This window comes from Arctopsyche grandis, chromosome 11 (genome assembly GCF_051622035.1).
Source record: "Arctopsyche grandis isolate Sample6627 chromosome 11, ASM5162203v2, whole genome shotgun sequence".
Lineage (NCBI taxonomy): Eukaryota > Metazoa > Arthropoda > Insecta > Trichoptera > Hydropsychidae > Arctopsyche > Arctopsyche grandis.
In genome coordinates, this window is record NC_135365.1 from 11,319,353 (window position 1) to 11,341,249 (window position 21,897).

A 21,897-nucleotide genomic window follows, 5' to 3' on the forward strand; every position below is an offset into this window, starting at 1 on the left:
CGTCTTCTCGAATGATAGATTGCACATCAGATGACGGGTAACCTTTCGATGTTCACAGATGCAAATTATTAAAATTGAGTTGGATCTTTCAGGCGAGTTTAATAACGCAAGATTCGATAAGTTCCGAATCTTGCCTTATTAAACTCGCCAGAAAGATCCAACTCAATTTTAAAAATTGCATCTGTGCACATCGAAAGGTTAGGTTCGGTGATTACTGGTCACAAATTACTCGTCACAAAGTCACTAAAATCTCTATAACGGAACATCTGGCAGCCGAAAAGTCCATCATACTAACGATAACTATCATAGTAACGAGAACTTGATTGCCAAATATTGTGTATTCGCGATTTTTATGGCAAAAATTGTCTTTGTGACCACCCCAATGTGACGAATAGTCCAATTACCGAAAGGTTACTCGTCATCTGATGTGCAATCTATCATTCGAGAAAACGAGAATTACGTTTAAAGCTGCCATTCTGTTAATCTGCCGATTTTAGAGCGGATGCACCAAACCCGACGAAAACACAGCGATTAACGTGGCCCATGGTTTTTTTTAGATAGTTTTAAACGCGCGAAAAAAATGTGGCATGCCTTGCACAGATTCGTGGCACACCCAGCACGCACCGTTCCAAAATTACCCTCTGGAGCGTTTTCGGTACAATTGTATCCTTGTAAATTTATCTTTGCTTGACAGTAATCGATAACGGTGTATCCCATATTTGAAGAAATATAGGAGAGCTTGTCAACGTTCCACGTGCCACGTTCCTTGCTGTGTGTTTTCGCCCTTACGCGGGTCAACGCTGTGGAAAATCGTGTTCAGTCACACGTCGTAATATCGTCGATAAAAATCCGAGTGACTGGAATGGCTCACAAACGAAGGATACTTATCAAATTAATCAGGATCAGGATCTGACTCGGAATAGGAATTTAATTTGGAACCGAAACCGGAATGAAAATCGGAATAGAAATCAGAACTGGGAATAGGAACTGAAATAAGAATCTAGAATCAGATCTAAAATCTGAATCGGGAATTGGAACTGAAATTGGAATCAGGAATCAGAATCGAAATTGGAATTTATATTTTATATACTAGAATCATGACAAAAAAATATACCTTCGTGAGATAAAATCAGTGTATTTACATATTACAGCGCGGTCTACACAAATATATACATACATACATAGACATTCATTTTCAAAAAATAAAATTGTTGAAAAAGTCGAAATGAAATATTTTAATAAAATTTTTAGTATTCATAATAAAAAAAAATCACACAAATAATTTATTTCCGACAATTTACAACATTCTGTTTATAAACCCAAAACTATTATGTTATCACAAATTTATCTTTTAATTTTTAAAATCTTATATATTCAGATTATTATTATAAGATTATAGTAGTAACACTTTGAAAAATAAGACGATATTTAATCGGTATTTCGTATATGCTTGGATAAAATAAAAAAATGGCTTACGAAGGCTTAGAACCCTTTTTTTCGATGATTTAAAAATGGCGATAATTTTATTTCGAAAATTGAGTCATATGAAGTCTTGATTTTTATAGAGAACAAACCCCTCAAAGGGAAAATTTGATATACTGCAAATCAAAGTAAAATAAAAACGGTATATTTTATATTTTTAATTTGTTAAATGAAATATAATTTCAATAATGACTTTACTAAGAAAGAATTCCAAATATCAAAATACAATAAATTTATATTGAATACAAATGTCATGGTAATTCATCAGCATCCTACGGCCAAAATCTCTCTCCACATGGCCGCTTTGACAACTTGTTTATGCATTTTGTCCGGTCCATGAATTATTCGTTTTACTGACTATTCTTATTTATCAATTGATTTAATTGATTTAATATAAAATGGTGGCTAAAAGGAAGAAGAAGGTGAGTTGTTTTAATAGTATATTGTCATATTTCTGTAATTTGGTCATCCGAAAGTTTTTAAGGTTATGTGTCAAACACGTGTGGAACCATGCATTGCTGTGAAATTACAATTACAATTATTTGATACTTTAATTTGTAATGTATTTTAATCCGTTAGTATACATCCGGGGAGGGAGCGCAGTTTATGTCAAGAAAAGCAGCCCTCAAACGTCTACAACTTTCCATTAAAGACTTCCGTCGATTATGTATACTAAAAGGTATATACCCCAGGGAACCGAGGAACCGAAAGAGGGCGCAAAAAGGAGCCGGTGGTATCAAGACCCTGTATCACACCAAGGATATCCAATTCCTCATGCACGAGCCCATCATATGGAAGCTACGTGATGTCAAGGTTTGTTCATATTTTGGTTGACGCATCTTCCTACTACGCATTTAGTTTCGATTCTCACCTTATTGATGCAATTCAGGTTACTCCTTCATATTGATGTCGGGACTGAAATACCTTTTTAATTAGATTATATAATTGAGCTTTTGGTCCGCAGGTATATTTCAGGAAAATACAAAGAGCCAGGGGTATCAGAGATAAGAGAGCTGTCAAGAACTATCTGAAAAATTATCCCGCCATTAAGATTGATCACATTGTGAAAGAAAGATATCCCACATTCATCGACGCCCTTAGAGATTTAGATGACTGCTTAACATTGTGTTTCCTGTTCAGCACATTCCCTTCGATCAAACACGTGCCACGTGAGCATTCAACAATGTGTAGACGATTGACGGTGGAATTTATGCATGCAGTCATGCAAGCGAAAGCTATACGAAAAGTATTCGTATCCATTAAAGGCTACTACTACCAGGCTGAAATTAAAGGTCAAATCATCAACTGGATCGTACCTCACCATTTCGCATTCCAAGTAATTGTTGTTTATAATTTGACAATGTAATATTATAACCGATGATTTCCTAATTTGAATTTTATCTTTTAATCTTCAGCCTCATACAAAAGAAGAAGTAGATTTCAAACTGATGGCCACCTTTATTGAATTTTACACTGTCATGTTGGGATTCGTAAACTTCAGGCTGTATCATTCTTTGAATCTGCAATATCCTCCCGCGTTGAACGAAAGTGTTACAGATTCCGATAAGACTTTGATGGATGAGGGCATTTACGTTTCGGAAAGAGTGGCCGCAATGAATATTCCTTTGATGAGCGTCGATAGTGCCGCAACAGAAGAAGAGATGTCGATAGATCATTTTCCGACAGACGACGATCCGCAAAAATTAGAAGAGGCGAAAAAGGAAGCGGATAAAGTTAAACATTTAAAAACGATGTTCAACGGTTTGAAATTCTTCATAAATAGAGAAGTGCCTAGAGAATCTATGGTTTTCTTGATAAAATCATTCGGTGGCGAAGTTTCTTGGGACAAATTGTTGTTCGTCGGAGCGACGTATGATGAAAATGACGAAACAATTACTCATCATATTGTCGACAGACCGAGCATGGATAAGCAATATATCTCTAGATATTACATACAGCCTCAGTGGATATTTGATAGCGTCAATATGAGGACACTTTTACCGATAAATAAATATTTGATGGGAGCTACTCTGCCACCTCATTTGTCTCCGTTTATAGATAAAGAAAAAGATCAAATATATATTCCACCTGAAGCTAGGGCAATCAATGCAGGAGTTGTGGAGGAAACAGGTAAATAAAATTGGATTGTTTTGTTATATACACCTGCATATTGGTTCCCATAAAATGCACTGAATAGTGGCGCAGTTTCGAGAAGTCCTTATTTTCAAATGTGTTCAAAAAGAACTTACGCAATAGAATTCCTCAAAACACGGTGAGCACCCTCGGATAAAATACAAATACCCCTTGGCCTTTTTTTGTGGAATTCTATTGCTTTACTTTTTGAGCATCTTTGAAAGTTTAAACATCTCGAGTGCATTTTTCCAGTCACCCTGCATATTATTTTAAATATTTTACAGATAAAAAGGATGATGAATCTGAAGAAGATGTAGAACTGGCTACTGATGAAGAAGATAATGACTTGAATGAGACGAGAGAGCTGGACGAAGCTGAAATATTGGAGAAGGCTTATAATGAGGAAATTGAAGGTGATTCTGATTCCATCGGCGAATCTGATGTAGACTCGGATGAAGGCGATGTGAAACAAAAGAAAGAAAAGGTTTGTTATATAATATTTAAAAAAGAACACGTATATAAATACTCTGAATCAAATATTTACTCTTGAATTGTTTTTGCAGAAAAAGGGAATGGCGGTAGTACAAGGACAGTTGGAAAAAGAGATCCCATATGAAAAGGCTAAGCAGGAAAAGCACGAATTTCAACTGAGAGAAAAAATGATAAAGAAAAAACACAAGCGTTTATACAAGAGTATGATGGAAGGTCGTAAAAAACGAATGAAAGAAATTTGGTTACTAAGGAAGAAACGTCGCCTTCATGACGAAAAAGAAAAAGAAGAAAAGAAAGAAATCAAAAGTAAGCTAAAGGGGAAGAAATCCGTACCAGTCGCTTGAGTGTTATTTAAATTAAAAACATATTATTGTCAACACTGTATTTTTTTGTATATAAATAAAGAAAATATAGTGAACAAGTTTGTTTTTTTTTTTATCGCACAACCAATTACATATGTAAGTGAAAACTGCAGATAAATTCCAGTTTTTTAATCGAAATATTTACAATGAAAGTGTGATGTTTTACACAAAATCATAAATAACAATATCAATAATAAATTATAAAACCAATTTGTCTAAAATATTTGAGCATTATAAATTTTACATGGTGTTCAGATCACTCAGCGGCCAAAACTGAAATATTACTGGATTGAATCATTTGGACCAAAAATGAAACTAATTTGTTTTCTAAACTATCCATGAAATAAAACATATTTTCATAATGTATGAGAAAGGCAAATACGTGACACTTTATAGCAAATTTACGTTTAAAAAATTATTACAATTACGTTCAAAAATAGTCTTCACAATTGTCATGTGTTGATAATTTATATCCATTATCATATTGTATATTCATAAGTGTTTAAAATTAGTCCCAGGGTTTTACGAAGTAATTACAAAATGGAATACATTTTAGCTATAATATATACATATATTATATTGCAGAGAATAAAGATCTACCACAACACAAGCATTGGCTAATATAAATGTCACCAAAATCGGTGGTACAAATTGTTCTAATCGATGATAAATATAATTGTAATACAGAAAATTGATAATGCAGTTATTTAGTTTAAATCAATATCAGTCGGAATCGTCCTGGTCTTCTTGATCGCTGTCTTCCAACTCTGGCATAGGAAACCTTAATATTGCCGCGACTCCGGTCAATTGATCCAGTTCTGAAATTTTGAGAAGCATATATAGATTCGTATATTTGATATTTTACAGTCCAAGTACTTACACCAGTTCGTTCATGAACATACTAGTTTGGTCATAGACGAATTATTGGTTTTAGTTCAAAAACTATTGTTACGTACACCGCCGAGTAAGTGCAATCGGATTAGGCCGAGTAGCATCCCAGAGACTGTGTGACCGTTATAATTGGTTTCAAGGATTATCTCTAGACTAAGTGCATGTAGGCTAAACAATGGCCACCGAATTGGCCGCTATTGGTCCCTTCTCAGAAGTGACCAATACCGTGGGAATACATATCCGGGTACATGCCTAAACAATAGGGAAGTAACCGGACGTCGAAGATAAGGCGGTACATAGGCGATATCAAGATATTCTGGACGGAGCACTGCCAGTGCATGTATCTCCTTAATCACCAATAAATGCTGTGAAACGACTTTGGCCTTTTGCTTGGATCCTCCACCCACCCCTACGCAACAATATTATACATATTAAATATCAAGAAGATAAACTGACCAGCTGTCAAAATCTTTAATATGTCAAAACAGCAAGTATTTAAAAGATGAATCACATTACAATGTCGCCATAATTACCGTTTTTGCTAATATCAAAAATATTGCAACCCAGGGTAAACATATATACATAAAGAATACTTAAACTTATGCCTAATATGTAGTTTGTGTAATCTACATATGTATATAGTTGGTTTGTCAATTTATTCTTTAATGTATGTAACATTTAAACTAGCCAGATTGGTTCGTATATGAACAAACTAGTATTTTATTTTTATTTTATTTTATTTTATTAATTGAAAAATCAACAGACAGGATGTACAGAGATAGGTATAAAAAACACAAAAAGTAAATAAATAATATATGTAACACCCGAGTCCAATAATAGATTTTTACAAAAATGAAAAAGATAAATATAAGGAAAACAAATTAAAAAGTAAAGAATAAAGGCATGAACAAATTAAAAAGTAAAGAATAAAGGCTAGTATGTTCATGAACGAATGAAATGTACACTTGGACTGTAATATATGTGTAAATGTTGATTTAGAATTGAAAAGACGTACGTTCTCCTGATATGTGCATACTGGAAAAAATTTTCACTTCTCCGCCATATTCTTTTACAGAATCCACTAAAGAGACATATTCTTTTCTAAGGGCGACATCTTGACATCTATAAAATTCGATATAAAATATATAAACTCAATAAATAAATCGATATAGTATGTTTTATAATATAATAAGTACCTGAATAATTTATCAGATATCAAAAGTGTTTCTATTGCTTGTGCTTCCTTGGCACTCTCGACATGTTTTTTTCCATAAAATGCTTTAGAAGGTTCGGTTTGCAGAATGGTATAGAACGCTTCTATAGCTCGAACCTCTCCTGCAGCTTTTGTATCTGAAATTCTAGCTACTACGGCAGGATCCTGTAGTACTTCTAAAATTCAAACATAAAAATCAATTAAACAAATGATAAAAATTCGTATGTGACCAACTCAAGACTTTATCTTTGTATTTGAGGAATATAAAAAGGATAATAAACCAAATTCGATAATTAAACATACATACACGTTCACATATACCGGCTATAAGAGTATTTTCGATACAAATTGAGCACAAATGCAGGGAAACTTACACTAGACAACAGTTCTACTTCCGGTTGTCAGATTTTATGCAAATTTTTTTATTAATTAAAATCACTATATAAATATTATACAAATTAAAATCAAGATAAAAACGTAAAAGAGGTATGTAAAAATAATTTAAAAGGTCAAAATAAAATAATGAAAGTGTTTTAAAAAAATTACTATTTTCGGTTTACGAATTCCGATCAAAACCTTATCAACTCTAAGCAGTACATAAAGAATACAAATGTAAATTATCAGCTTGATACGTTCAGAGGTGTGAAAAAAATCGTCTGGTCACAACATTTTTGACTTATCTAATGGTCCGTACGCACCAAACCAACGACGATTTTGGGCCAACTTTTAAAACCAGTAGCGTACAAAATATCGAAATAAAAAAATTGAAATTAAATATCAAAATTAAGCTAACGAGCGAGATTGAGCTAAAATTAGATCATCGTTGATGTTTTGAATTACAACAATGTTTTGAATTACGACAAAACGCATTACAACCAGAGAAATATTATAATTACGTGCGAAAAAAACCTTGTTATTGTTTCTTATAAGTCGTCACGATACACTACTGTGTTTCCCCCCTTCGGAAATATTTAACCAACGAAGATTTTGGGCCAACTTTTAAAACCAGTAGCGTACAAAATATCGAAATAAAAATGAAATAAAAAAATTGAAATTAAATATCAAAATTAAGCTAACGAGCGAGATTGAGCTAATATTAGATCATCGTTGATGTTTTGAATTACAACAATGTTTTGAATTACGACGATATTTTTTTTATTTTTTATTTATTTATTTAACATATTAGCCACAGTGACATTACAGAGATCTCCAACGCGTCGCTGTGGCCGGTCATTCAGTAATAATAACATGATAACAGTAATAATAACTTATAATAATAACAATATTAACACAACATCATTAAAATCATAAAAAAAAGAAAAAACATAGATAAAGTAATAACAATCATTAATATTTATAATAGGCAAAATCAACCACTGGCATTCCTCAACAACCACTCAACCAGATTAGTATATTTTATATTGAAGAGGTCAATTTCACCAGAAATCCTGTTAAGCAGATATATCGCTCTAGATATAGGAGCCGTTGACAACATATTTGTGCGAGCCACAGGAGGAACAAACAAATCACGATTTCTCAAGTCCCTGAATTTACAAGGTGCATTAAACCTAAATTCCTTTAGAACCTGACGATTGTGTATTATCCCATTCAACAGCTTAAAAAAGTGTCTTCCCAGTAACATATTCCGACGAGACTCCAATGAGTTGAAACCTAACGCCCCTAATAGGAATGCACTAGGATATAGCCAAGGATAATAACCACACTGTTTCAAATAAAGATATCTGAGAAACCGTTTTTGGATTCTCTCAATCTTCAATGAATGAGTTATATGGGTAGGATTCCATATAATAGAAGAAAATTCTAGAATACTACGTACTAAAGATTCATAAAGAATTTTAAGCACCAACGTACTCTGGAAAGGTTTGCTAACTCTTAGTAAGAATCCCAGCATTTTTGTTGCACGCAAACAAATATTGTCTATGTGTCGTTTAAATTGAAAATTATTCGAGAACAAGACCCCCAAATCACAATATTCATCTACAAACTTTAATTCAACACCACTTAGGCGATATGGATAAATCAAGCGATTTGAAGATCTTGTCACATTGAGAACACAGCATTTTTGAATGCTAAAAAATAATTTATTATCGACAGACCAACTTGACAGCGCATCTAAGTCCAATTGGAGAAGGGCTGCGTCACTATGAGACTTAACTGTCTTAAAAAGCTTAAGGTCATCGGCGAATAAAAGATAGTCTGAATACTTAATTATTTTTGAGATGTCATTAATGTAAATTAAAAAGAATCATGCACAGAGTCGTCAAGCCAGGTTTCCGTTAGTACCAGGATGTCAGCACATTGAATAGCCGAGTTAGAACCTAATTCATCTAGTTTAGATTTAAGGCCTCGTACATTTTGATAGAAAATGCTTATATTATGCATTACAACCAGAGAAATATTATAATTACGAGCGAAAAAAACCTTGTTATTGTTTCTTATAAGTCGTCACGATACACCAATGTGTTTCGCCGTCGATGAAATATTTAACAAAAAAAATGTCGGTGATTTGTCAAAGGGTTTTTTTTTCTTTCGTCGAAATAAAATTAATAATCACACATTATCCGATAAATTTTACCTCTGAGATGGATTTAATTATTTGATTTATTTCGACGAGAGAAACAATTGAAGACATTATCCGATAAAATTTACCTCTGAAATGATTTAATTAATTGATTTATTTCGACGAGAGAAACAATTGAAGACAAAAAAATTTCCTTTGATAAAACCGACAACGTCTCGGGTTGAAGCCATCACTCGGTCACCCATACTTACACATGATATATGCTCAGTAACTGCGCATTACGGGGAAGTAAAAATAATAATTCTTTGATTTTTTTTTCGATCTTAGTGCGTATCTACGTAAGTCAAAACATCTTCGACAAACAAAAGTCGAGGATTATCTGTATGCGATTGTTGATGATCTAATTTTAGGTCAATCTCGAAAATTTATTTAAATTGGGCATGTTCTGTTTTAAATTTCAATATTTTATTTTAATTTTAATATATTGATTATAATTTTATTTTGATATTTGAATTTAATTTTAATATAATAATAATATTTTTAATTTTGATATTTAATTTCAATTTTTAAATTTAATTTTTATTTCGATATTTTGTACGCTACTGGTTTTATCCTGATGGTTAAATCGTTGGACCAAAATCGTCGTTGGTTTGGTCCGTACGCAGCATAAGAGGAATAAATTCCACTACCGGTTTATTGAATTTAATGATTTATTTTTGTATTTTCACCACATTGATACAAGGATTATATCTAAATTTTTGCGTGAAGAGCACACAAAAAAATAGTGGAAGAAAAATCGAACAAGAGTAAACTGCCACTTCCAATTGATGGGTGCTCACCAAATTATATATATAACTTGATATTAAGCTTAAACTTCTAGATAACAAGTCTCAGTTCAATACGCTGGAAGGTTTCTAAGCAAAATATCAAAAACCTTGACCCTCTAGAGTAAAAGTACTACTTCCGGTTGAGGTGAAAATATTTAAAAAATATTAAGGTATAAAATTTATAATTTCTATTACATATAAAAAAAATTCAGTCAGATTCGGTTAGCTCTTTGGGAGGTAATTGAATTTAAAAACTTAAAAAAGAGGACACCTATAAAGGGAGGTACCATTTCTGGTCAACTTAAAAATTTGAACAAAATTTACATCATATCGATAAGAATTTCAGTAACCGATACTAAGTTTCAGTTCGATAGGACTAACGGTGTTCAAAAAATCCCCAAAATACACAAACACATACTAACATACACACAGACACATTTTTTCTAGATCATGAAAACATAATCACTGATCGATTCACTCCAAATCTCGAGTTCAAATTTGCGCATAGTCACAAAACTTCATCTATTGTTACATATGACATACATAGATAAAGTAAAAAGTTGACTCATTTAAAATTTTATAAAAAATTACAAACCTTTAAGCGCATGTTTAAAACCAGAGGACGAATGTATTACCATAAATTTATTTTTATTTTCAAGCAATAGTTTATTATCAGTTTTTACAGCCTGCTGAAACATATATTCAACAAATTGGTCTTTGACAAATCCAGGAGATGCGATCAAAATACACTTGACAACTTGGAAGTTAATGTGGCGCAAAATAGCCTGCATAACAGCTTCGTAAAATTTTCCCAGTCCCTACAAAAATACACATCAAATAAATAAACATATAAGAGGATGAAAATCCTTAACAACGTGTAAAAACCTTTTCATGATCTTGCACGAGTCCTTTTCGTTTGCGCGGAATGGTCACGTCGATTTTCGATCTAACAAGTGTCATCGAATTCGTTATCAAACAGACGAAAGCCAAGCCTTCCTGCATCACCACAGCGGCTACATCAGCATTCTGAGCGACGTCGACGGCCATATCGATACGTTCCAAAGACACCGAATCCCATAATTGTTTTTGCAGTGTAAATTTGCGATTCAATTCTAAATGCAACGTGTGATACGCCCCCATCTGAAAAACCAGACAAATTATTATGTACATTTCATTTGATCAGAGTTTTATAAACACACACTAAACATAATGCAATGTGACTAACTTTAACGTACTGGTTGTCTTGTACGTTTCTGCCTTTCAATCTGAGAGCGCACGCTTGAGTGTCGAAATCGATGTTTTCAACTTTGATGGTAAGAATCGTTCGGACTCGGCTACTCGTAGATGATCCAGTGGCTGACTCATTTTGGACTTTTCTGAATGTCGAACTGGTGACAATGTCTCCTTCGGCTATCAAGTTATATGCATGCCACATATCTTCCGACTCTTCAGGAATGAGAGATATACTCCTAAAATTTCGAAATAATTAGATACAATTCCAATTCTTATACATACATAACTCACTGCCATTATTTCAAGAAACTGTGATAACTTATTATTAGAGACACGTATTTTGGGCATCTATTTTTGTCAATTTTAGCGTTTTAGGGCATTAAAAATGTTCAATTTTAGCATCTATTTTTATGAACAGTTTAATTTTGAATAGTAATACAATTTTGATGAATTTTAATAAAATTTATATACATACGTATATAAAATTTCGGTCTCCGTGACGAGCCGGAATGTGAAATTACCGAAAACGCAAATATCGGAAGGCAAAGATCGAAAGATCTTAAGTTGAAAGATCAAAAAAAAAGGGTGCATGGTAAACGGTACATACTCACTTAATTTGCGCGAGCAGGATACAACAGGAACAAGAGGAACAGGCTTTTCCTCCCGTATTAATGTGCGCGCGCAGAATACGGGAGGAAAAGCCTGTTCCTCTTGTTCCTGCACCTTTTTTTTTGATCTTTCGACTTAAGATCTTTGCCTTCCGATATTTGCATTTTCGGTAATTTTACATTCCGGCCCGTGAGGTAGACCCAAAAATATAATACCAATTAAAATTTATTAAAACTCAACATGGAGCATATTTCTATAGATTCTTTTTTGAGATTTGTGCGACGATCGGTAACAAATACATATATTGTATTTACTAAAATACCTTTCAGCGTCCACACTATTGACGGGACACCAAATAGTTTTCAGAGCAGCACAATCAAACTCTTCATATATAATTTTTGTTGCCATCAATAATAGCAATATATACGGCGTGGATTCACTTTTTATATTCTTTATTACTTGTCTAAAAAGTGCTGATATCCTTCCAAGCATTGAGCCTCTGTTAATACATTAAAAAATGGCAGGTTTCGAAAAAACAAAACAGTTTCATTAACATTAATATTAGATTTTGTACCCGCCACAGATGGATTGAATAGTTTACTCAATGTTTGGAGGAATTCATTTGTCTCATTTAGTCTTGAGTGCGAGTCTAGTTTTAAGATGCTTTTTTGAGCAGCCTTTTGGATACACAGTTCCAACAGTCTTCTTTTGTTTACAGTAGTAAACAAAAGCGGCTGCTTGGTTTCGACAGGAACAACACCGTCTATGGTAAACTGCAAGCTCTGTTTTATCCCCTCAATTTCTTCACATAATAAATGGGCAAAGGGATAGGAAGACCCTTCTAAATTGTCTATTAATTTTATAAATTTTATGCATATTTCACTTTTGTTTGTTATTTTAGCATCTATTCACATATTTATTCTTTATCAACGCTAAATAAAATAAAATTATATCGCGCGCTCATATTACCATTATTAACCTATGCTTCATCTGTATGGAATAACGCCTCGAATACTAACCTTTCCAAGCTCCAAGTAATACAAAATAAATCCCTAAAAATAATTTATAATACACCCATATATACTAACCTGAAAAAACTGCATGCCATATATAATATTCCGTTTGTTACAGACATTACTAACAAACTAACCAGTAGATTCTATGACAGAATCACTAATAACCATACTAACACACTTGTGAAGAGTCTCGGTGATTACAACAAAATGTCTATACCCTTCAGGTATAACACACAGATTACCTAAACACAATCTGCTTTAGGTCATCGACTTTAGAGAGTCTTTAATTAATATTATGTATTAGATGTATTATGAACATTTATAAGGATTGTAAATAGGTTTTTGAGCTCTTTTTCCTATTATGCTTTAGATTAACATTAGAATAATATAATACTGTGATTAATAACCAAATTAAATTAAATTGTAAAATAGAAAATGATCAGTAGATCAGTAGCTATTAAAATAGATATAAGATGTATTGTGAACATAATTTCGTAATAATAAAAAGCATTTAAAAATCAAAAAAAAAATCGCATATTTTACGAATTTAGCATCTATTCCGAATTTTAGCATCAATTAAGCATTAATAGCAAAGTGGCCAAAATACGTGTCTATACTTATTATATAGATTATTAAAAAAAACAGCATACTGAGATGATTTAATCCAGTGCTAATGTACATACACAGGTTTAGTCCGCCAATGTTCGTATATAAAACTGTTTGTGAAATATCAGTGTGTCGTGATAGTCATTAAAAATGGATGGAATAGTGTCATGGTCAATGTCTCAAGATATTATTATACAATCTTAACGAGGAAGATCAAGTGGATATAATAACATTACATAACGTAATAATAAGAAGCTCGTAAGAATAGATGCAAGTTTTCCCAAAATTGTAATGAGATCCTTATGTGAAAAGGTTATGTGAGGGTTGTGGAGTAAGGAGCGTGAACGATACGGACCCGACTCCATCTTTGTCGAGATAGCGGTGCACCAGCTTCATGTCAAGAAGTCTCAAAAGCAACGAGCGCGCAGGGAATACATGGTGAGATGCGGATTACGTTGACAGCCGCTGCCACTGTCACTGCCACTGCCACTGTCTCGCATCTGACAGCTGCCGCAACGTGTAATCCATACTGCACACACGCACAAACACATCTTACCAATATACGCCATAGACAACCGTTTCTCCAACATGTGCACCGTGTGTCATCATTGCACTTATCAAATATTTTCCGAACACAAAATTTCGATTTTGAGCTGAATTTTTGAATTAAAATAACTATTTTAGTTAATTTTATGTATTAAAAAATATAGTAAAGAGTTATACAATTTTTTCCTCGTGGTTGGTATTTTATTTTACTTTTCATAAACGAACATTTTAAGCAAAGTCATCTAACATAAATAAAGTGACCAGACGTGCTGGATTGTGCGGGACTGTCCCATATTTGAGCTGTTCGTTCCGCATTAAACATCGTCCCGAAAAGTGTTCCGCATTTGGATGCGTAAATTTTTCAACATGATGCAGAAACATAAATTTGTTGATTCCCCTTTCTTATGTACATATATGGCATGGCGCTATGAATAATATAACTCTTTAAAAGATGGAACTATTTGTGTTGCATCTCGTTTTTTTAGACCAATGAAAAATATTTGGTCACTTTAAAGATGAAGGAAATAAAATAAAAGTTGCAGAAACTTATCGGGAGAACGACTGCATAATAAAATTTCATAGCTAGACATAGTTTATATTTGCGTCAGGTTGATACATTTATTGAATGTTTATTCTACGGGCTGTTTAATAAGCTGATTATGAAAAGCAGATGGACAATTTTGATACTTGATATAATGCTATTAATAATTAAATGGTGTGTTCCAATTTACAAGAATTTGACCCGATTGATATTTCTATTGTTAACTTTGTGCATATAAATAGATCAGACGGACTTTCACTGAATTCATTTTTAATGCGGCGCTTAAAATATACTGATAGCCGGCATTTTATATTAATCATCATTTCTTTTACGAATTTTATAAAATAACTATCCTGAATGAATAAACAAGACTATATTGTCAATTTAAAAAATGACATTGTATTTTTGAATAGCAGCATTCGTTCTGAAATGCGAAAATTAGAATTGTGAGTGTCGAGGGTCGGGAGCGCGTGCGCGTTCGCGAATCTGTCGCCGTTGCTTTCTGCCATATTTGGTGTGTTTTTGAACGGTGGTGGCGGTCACGGAGCGGTGCGGCTCTCGCTCGACGGATATCGCGAGAGGGCGAAGCCCTACGTGGCCCCCGCCCCGTCCCTCTCTCCGTTGTGGGGTGGTGCTGCGCCCCCGGGGGACCACCTCGACCCCACCGACACGTTTCCGTTAAAACGTCAACGTATCAACATCATTTGACGTATGTCACATTGGTAAGCGATTTGTTTATATATTCAAAATCGATCAACCTTGCTTCATTTGTTTTATTTTTTATATTACGAATCATTATGTACGAATTATTGAGGATTTTTTCATCTTGTATTTTTGAATTCTTTGCTTTATTTTTATTGATGATTTTGAAAGTTCGAGAGAGTGCATTTTTTTTACTATATAGTGTCACGTTTTTAAATAAATGTTATCGTAAACATTCGATGATATCATCGTGATTTTACTGCACGACTATTCGTTACGAAATGCAAGCGTTAATTTGAATATTTGGCCCAAATGATGCAAAACGAGGGTCTCTCGATTTTGGCCTAAATCGTTCTAAGCTGAAAATTTTGACCGCGATGTAAACTGAACAACGGTACTTTCGATCGCATTTCGCGACGATCCATTAATTCACCGTAGAATAATTCGCATTTACATATAAATTCGTCTACTTTTCTACGTTCAATTTTTTAAGCAACCGGTTTAGAATCTCAACAGTTCACCTATAAACTCGTTGAACCACCCTCGAGAGCCAATTCTCCACGCACAACTATTTGTCGTCATTATACGACAAGGACACCAGTTATTGCATTTACATTTTTTTACACCGGGTATTTAATTTCGGTATTGAAAGGTCGTCACGATCCGATATGCCACATTTCCCCTCAGGCGAATTTAAAACAGATTGCGCAATATATGGGCGTGGTTTCGTTTGTTTATGTGATAAAAAATTGCATAATTTATGCAACTCGTTTTTATTCCATACGCGGGTATGTTCTTCCTCGATCGAATTCCTCAATTAGCCCGATTAAAGTTTCGTATATGTGAATGTTAGCCTATTTTTCTGTGAACGAACGAATGTGTATGTTTGTTCCCCTTATCAATGTGGAGCAGTGGAAATCTGGTTTCAACTGATAATATGTATTAATTTATCCAAATAAAGTCAACTCGTAATATATAGGTATATTTACTAAGTATTTAAATCGATGATTTGATTACTTATTATATCGATATGTTTACATGTATCGTATCTTTTCAGAAGCATTCCTTCATAATAATTGCTTCCTGAAAACCTAAGCGAGTGGAATTTATTTTACAGTTTGCGTGCTCAAACGTCTTTGGTTCCATTGAAATCGGTATTTGAACTTAGCTCTTTGTAAAAATTTAGAAGAGGTGTCTGGAAAAGGGTCCTAGTGTGCCAATTGCGTAAAATTAATAGTTATTTGCCAGCCAAACTAGAAACTGTAGGAACTGCGCCAATTTTACCAAAAACGTATCTCAGCGATATTCAATATTCACAAACGTATTAAATGTCTATTGATTTCTAAATTTTCAGGCTCCTATTTTTCTAAATTTAAGAAATATTTTTTAGTTGTATTTAAATTCAAATTTGTACGCGAAAATTTTGTTTGTAAGGTGAAACTAATATATATATGTGTGTATGTACCTATATAATCATCATCACATACCTATATAATCATCCACTGCTGGATGAAAGTCTCTCCAACACGCTTCCAGTCGTCTCTGTTTTACGTAACTCTCATCCCTCTCACCCTACACATTTTCCTAATTTCGTCTATCCATCTTCCCCGCGTTCTTCCTTTTACCATTTTGCATTTTCTTGGGTATCATTCAAGCACTTATTTTGACACCTTTCGTCCATTCTTCTAGCCACGTGGCCCGCCCATTGCCATTTTAATCTCTTTACTCTATCCACTATGTCCACTACCCTTGCCATACTTCTTACCGACGTGTTCCGCTTCCTGTCTTTCCTCGTTATGCTGAGCATACAGCGTTCCATACTTCTTTGAGTGCATTGAACTTTATGTAGCATCTTGGCGTTCAATGTCCAAGTTTCGCATCCATACGTCATCACTGGCAAATCGCATTGATCGAAGATCTTTTTCTTTAGGCAAAGTGGATTTTTTTTGATTAAATTGGCCGCTATTTCTATAAATCATATTAATTCGGGGTATAGTGTTGAAAATTTTAGTCACAATAAAAATTAAAAAGAAAATCAGCCAGAAAACCAAAAAGTTTATTTCTGAACAGGACCAGACGACAAGAGAGACTGAACGTTTTCAAGTTCATTCATGAAAATATAGCGTTTTTACTCCAAATCCCACATCTAGGACACTGTTCTTTCGATGATCAATCGCAAAGATAATAGAACATAAAATATCTAGCTCTATGCGGACCGAAGCTATGCCTGCTATTGCGCTATTTCCCCGAATTAGGGCCGGGCAGCACCGCTCAACTGGCGAGCAACTTGGTTGAGGGCGACCAGACCAGCATGAAGGTAGATGGGACATGCCACACTCGTCAACTTTTCTTGTCGTTCAAATTTCCATACATTTTTTCGTGTTGCGCAACAAGTCGGCCGACAAAGTTGCACGGTGCGGCCCGGCCCTTATAGCTCGGGTGTGTTACATATTGTAACTTGCAACAGCAATCCACAAGTATACAATAAGACAACCTCAATGCATTTTAAGAAGTACAATTTGGTGTTTCGTGTTTTTTAAGGAACATGATTTTTTCGACCCTCATTTCTTTCGGTCGCCTTTATATTTTGGGCGCCTGTGTGAGTTGCACACATTTGTACTGGCCCTGCAGACATTCAGACGAAATCGAACTTAGCAGTCGTAAATGATCAGTACAGTTATCTCGTACACACTTGGAGGTTGTTCCATTTACAAAGACCTACTCCCACTTCACGGAAATGATGCGCAAGCTTCGATTGTGTACTGGCCGCCTCTTCTGCACACCTTTTCCGAGGAGTGGGGGTGAGCCTTTATAAATGAACCTAGCTCCACATACAACATAGTAAATTTGATTGACGAATACGACCGAGTTCACACATGTCGATCGATGTATGCTGAAAACGCGACCCACAGCTGTTTCAGACGCAAATTGGGAAATATTTGAAGTTGTGACGCGATTACAACAACGGCGAAAGTTCGCGGCAACGATTTGGCCAGCTCCCAGTTGGGGCACTTGCTCGCCCGATCGTTCACTGAAAATAAACCGTTTCAGTTGTCAATGCGACTCACTACGAACCGCTCGCTCGCTTTTATTTTTATTTATAAATAATATTATATATACGAGCGTATGTTATGTGTGCATATTGCATTTTAAATGCAAAGTTGTTGCAGCGTATGACCGTGTAGGAAATGCGCAACATTTGCCCCGATAAGTTATTGCGTGCGCGCGCTGTACCGTTTCGCCTTTGGTATTATTATTGTGCATACGTACGTACTGCAGTATGCCGGGTGAATAGTAAACTAGTGTGATCTAAATCTTGGCCCCTTCTAAATCGGAAGTCTCATCTGAGCTGCATCGCAATCGTTCATGTACGTATGTATGTAATTTGTAATCGGGGTGATAGACGTTACGAGGAAGAGTCGTGCTATACAACTGGGAGGCATCCAAAAAACCGAATTTCAATATATACATAGAATGGAGAAAATATAGAAATGTCACAATTTAGAATATTCACTTGAATGTATTGATAAGAGATTGGTCAAACTATTTTGATGCGCATCTACGATCATCTGTAGGATCAATACTTTCTTCGCCGATGACCGCTATAGGCGTCATGCATAAATTGGCAGTAGTGCGGGTGGCGTGATTCACCGTGTAAACAAAAAACTTCAGGCGTGATTGACTATTTTAAAAATGTTGTTGCGTAGGAGTGGGTTCAGGATCCAAATGAAAGGTCAAAGTCGCTTCACAGCATTTATTCAACGATTCAAAAGGTCCACGCGGATCCACCGCTCACTCCAGAAATAATTTGATCTACCATGTGTACCTCCTTATAAAGGACAAGTTGCACAACACAGCTTCCCCGATCCATTTATGTATCTATTGTCTAGGTACGAAAAGGTGCGCACGTGGTGAATCTAGTGTTTTGTGAAAACTCCAGCGTATCCTTTGTTCCGTTGTTAGCTTAATCCGGGGTATATATTGTTCACCCACGAGTGCACTTAGATAGTAGATACTCTCTCTGATGTTCCCACGTCACAATATATTTCAGGGATCAATTCACATATTTGATCACTTGAATAAATATTACAAAATAAATTAATGGTCGAAAACTAGATTTAAAAATTCGCTAAAAAAGTACAGTGAAAATTACAGTAAAAAGAGTTAAGGCGCAGACACAGAATCATACGACACGGGGTGCCTAGGTAGCCTCCAACTGTGAATGGGCGTATCTTATGTCATTGTCAATTCGAACGATCTTATTATTTCGACGATTTTCCCTACATTTCTTTAAATATGGGAATCCCAGTTATCCATCACTGTCAAACCTATGTCAATAAAAAGAAAATGTGTTTTCCAAGTTTGGAGTTTTGTCCTGTCATAGATCAGGCGTGCTAGCGTTATTATACAAGGTTAAAACTATCGGGGAAAAAACACGTGCCGTGTACCACACTGTCTGCGTCCTTACGTTTCCCATTAAAAAATTTGGCCCGCGGCGTATTAATTGGTGGCTAATAGTTGAAAATTTTTCCAATGTGCTATTATTCATCTATATACAATACATACATATCTTACAAATTTTTGCAATTTCTACCTTAAGGCTACCATTTGAGTCCACTTTCAACTTAGATGTTTAGATGCATGTCCTGCTCATTGCCATTCAACTTGTTCGTTATCTTGGTCATCGATGTAGTCATCGCTTCTAAGTTTCTTTTTGTCGCTTCTCTTTATTCAAAGCATTTAGATAAATTTTGATAGTTCTTCGTAGAGACTACACATTTTGTTTTCTTTTTGATCAAAATATGGAAAGTTCAATCTTTTGTTCAACATTTTTTAATAATCCTAATACTAACCTAACTTACCTTGACATTTCACTGTGTTCCGAGTATTTATAACTAGTATGGAATATTCATAGTCAACTTTCGACAGTATTTCCGTATATCAAAGACGACCAAGCCTTTCAATTTTGGGAATGCCTTTATGGATTCGAATATTTTTTAGACGAACTTATTATTGCCGTAATCGATTCAATTTAATTTCAATAACATTTCGACCCTTTCTAAAACATTATCTAAATATTTTAAAGCTTACTATTCGATGTTCGAATATTCGGTAGTTTTATCGCATACCGATTTACAGTCCAAGTATACATTTCGTTCGTTCATGAACATACTAGTTTGTTCATACGTGAATCAATCTGGACAGTTATATTTCACACAAAAGAATAAATTGACAAACGAAATAGTTTAGTTTGTCCATGCACAAACTATTAGGTTTTAGTATTCTCAATCGTTTGTCCCATCCTCTATAGTCTATGTGTGTATGCTTACCCTGGGATACAATATTATAAATATAAGCGAAAACATAAATTATAGCAACGCTGTGATGTCTTTTTCATAGGATTTATTTTTTATATACTTGGCGTTTTGACATCTCAAAGGTTTTGACAGATCAAAAGCTTTGACAGCTAAAAGTTTCATGCGACACCTGATGACTCTTTTTGAAGATAGCTTATGACTGTTAGCATTTAAACTAAAACCAATATTTTGAGTATGAACAAACTAGTATGTTCATATACGAACCGGAGTGAACACTTGGACTAACATACGTATGTGTTGCGTAGGGGTGGGTTCAGGTTCCAAATGAAAGGCCAAAGTTGCTTCACAGGACTTATTCAACGATTCAAGAGATCCAAACGTAACCACTGCTCACTCCAGAATAATCTGATCTACTGTGTGTCCCTCCTTATAAAGGACAAGTTTCCCACTACAGCTTCCCGGTCCATTTATGTATCTATTGTCTAGGCACGTAAAGGTCTACCGTGGTGAGTCTATTGTTCTGTGAGAACTCCAGCGTATCCTTTGTTCGGGCACTCACTGAGTCCCGTTCGCTTAATCCGGGGTCTCTATTGTTCACCCACGAATGTACTTAGACAGTGGATACTCTCTCTCATGTTGCCACGTTACATATGCAAACTAAAATGACGCTAATCGTCCTAAGCAGTCGGCAGAAGTGTTGTACCAAAGTTAAGTGAATTATAAATACATGGATTATTTTAATATTTTGCACATTGGTTGCTAATCAATTTTCCGGGATTAATTTTGATCATATTCAGGAAACTAAATGATAAAATGCAACATTGAAAGTTAAAACGATGTTAACGCCAATTCTATGTAGGAATGGCATTTTGAATCCACGTCATAAATAACACATTCAAGGTTCGCTCACATCGGAAATATAATAAAAAAATCAAATTAAAAGAAAACAAATATGAACGCATGTCAACAACTTAATTAATGGTAAATTTTAACGTTTCGTATTTAATTAAATTTCCTATTTTTTTTTATTTTCATTTTACTTTTAAGTGAACGCTATTTTTTTTAAGCCTTGAATTATGTGCGAATTGATTTTGGATAGAGCGTGATCGATTTCAAACCTTATAATCACAAATGCAACTATGTAATTTATTAACTTTGCCATTGTCTTTGAATATCTCGTTATTATCATAATAACCGAGCGTTGGTGTATTCCGTAATTTTAACATGCAACGATTAATTACCAGTAATGAATTTTCGATTATTGTTCCGTATTGTTGTCCGGATGAGACACTGACTTATAAGTTGCGATCAATTTTACTCCACCACTGGAAAATTCAAAATATTTTATTGAGGCGAGTTTTCGAAGCAATTGACCTCGAATTTC

The 21,897-nt window shown here is 34.5% G+C and overlaps 3 protein-coding genes across 4 annotated transcripts in view; 2 read left to right on the forward strand and 1 right to left on the reverse strand.

Moving 5' to 3' along the window:
* The first annotated feature begins 1,737 nt into the window (after nt 1-1,737).
* On the forward strand, nt 1,738-4,677 carry LOC143919449 (pescadillo homolog). The gene is made up of 6 exons (XM_077441768.1): nt 1,738-1,904; nt 2,062-2,295; nt 2,447-2,818; nt 2,898-3,612; nt 3,900-4,099; nt 4,179-4,677. The coding sequence occupies exons 1-6, from the start codon at nt 1,881-1,883 to the stop codon at nt 4,449-4,451; spliced, it is 1,818 nt and encodes a 605-aa protein (XP_077297894.1). The 5' UTR covers nt 1,738-1,880; the 3' UTR covers nt 4,452-4,677.
* On the reverse strand, nt 4,476-13,991 carry pelo (pelota mRNA surveillance and ribosome rescue factor). 2 transcript variants are annotated; one of them, XM_077441770.1, is made up of 7 exons: nt 13,762-13,991; nt 11,168-11,411; nt 10,828-11,082; nt 10,538-10,760; nt 6,557-6,749; nt 6,376-6,482; nt 4,476-5,287 (listed from the first exon to the last, which is right to left on the reverse strand). In XM_077441770.1, exons 1-7 carry the CDS (start codon nt 13,800-13,802, stop codon nt 5,193-5,195), a joined length of 1,158 nt encoding a protein of 385 aa, XP_077297896.1. In that variant the 5' UTR covers nt 13,803-13,991; the 3' UTR covers nt 4,476-5,192. The 2 variants fall into 2 exon arrangements, 1 of the variants encoding a protein (XP_077297896.1); XR_013261247.1 differs by lacking the exon at nt 4,476-5,287 and adding an exon at nt 5,790-6,072 and having other exon boundaries at nt 6,295-6,482; nt 13,762-13,955.
* A 1,009-nt stretch (nt 13,992-15,000) lies between these two features.
* CLIP-190 (Cytoplasmic linker protein 190) overlaps nt 15,001-21,897 on the forward strand; it is an 86,406-nt gene continuing 79,509 nt past the window's right edge. The window contains exon 1 of the mRNA XM_077441761.1: nt 15,001-15,215. The gene's annotated coding sequence lies outside the window, so the exon portion shown is untranslated. The remainder of the gene's footprint in view (nt 15,216-21,897) is intronic.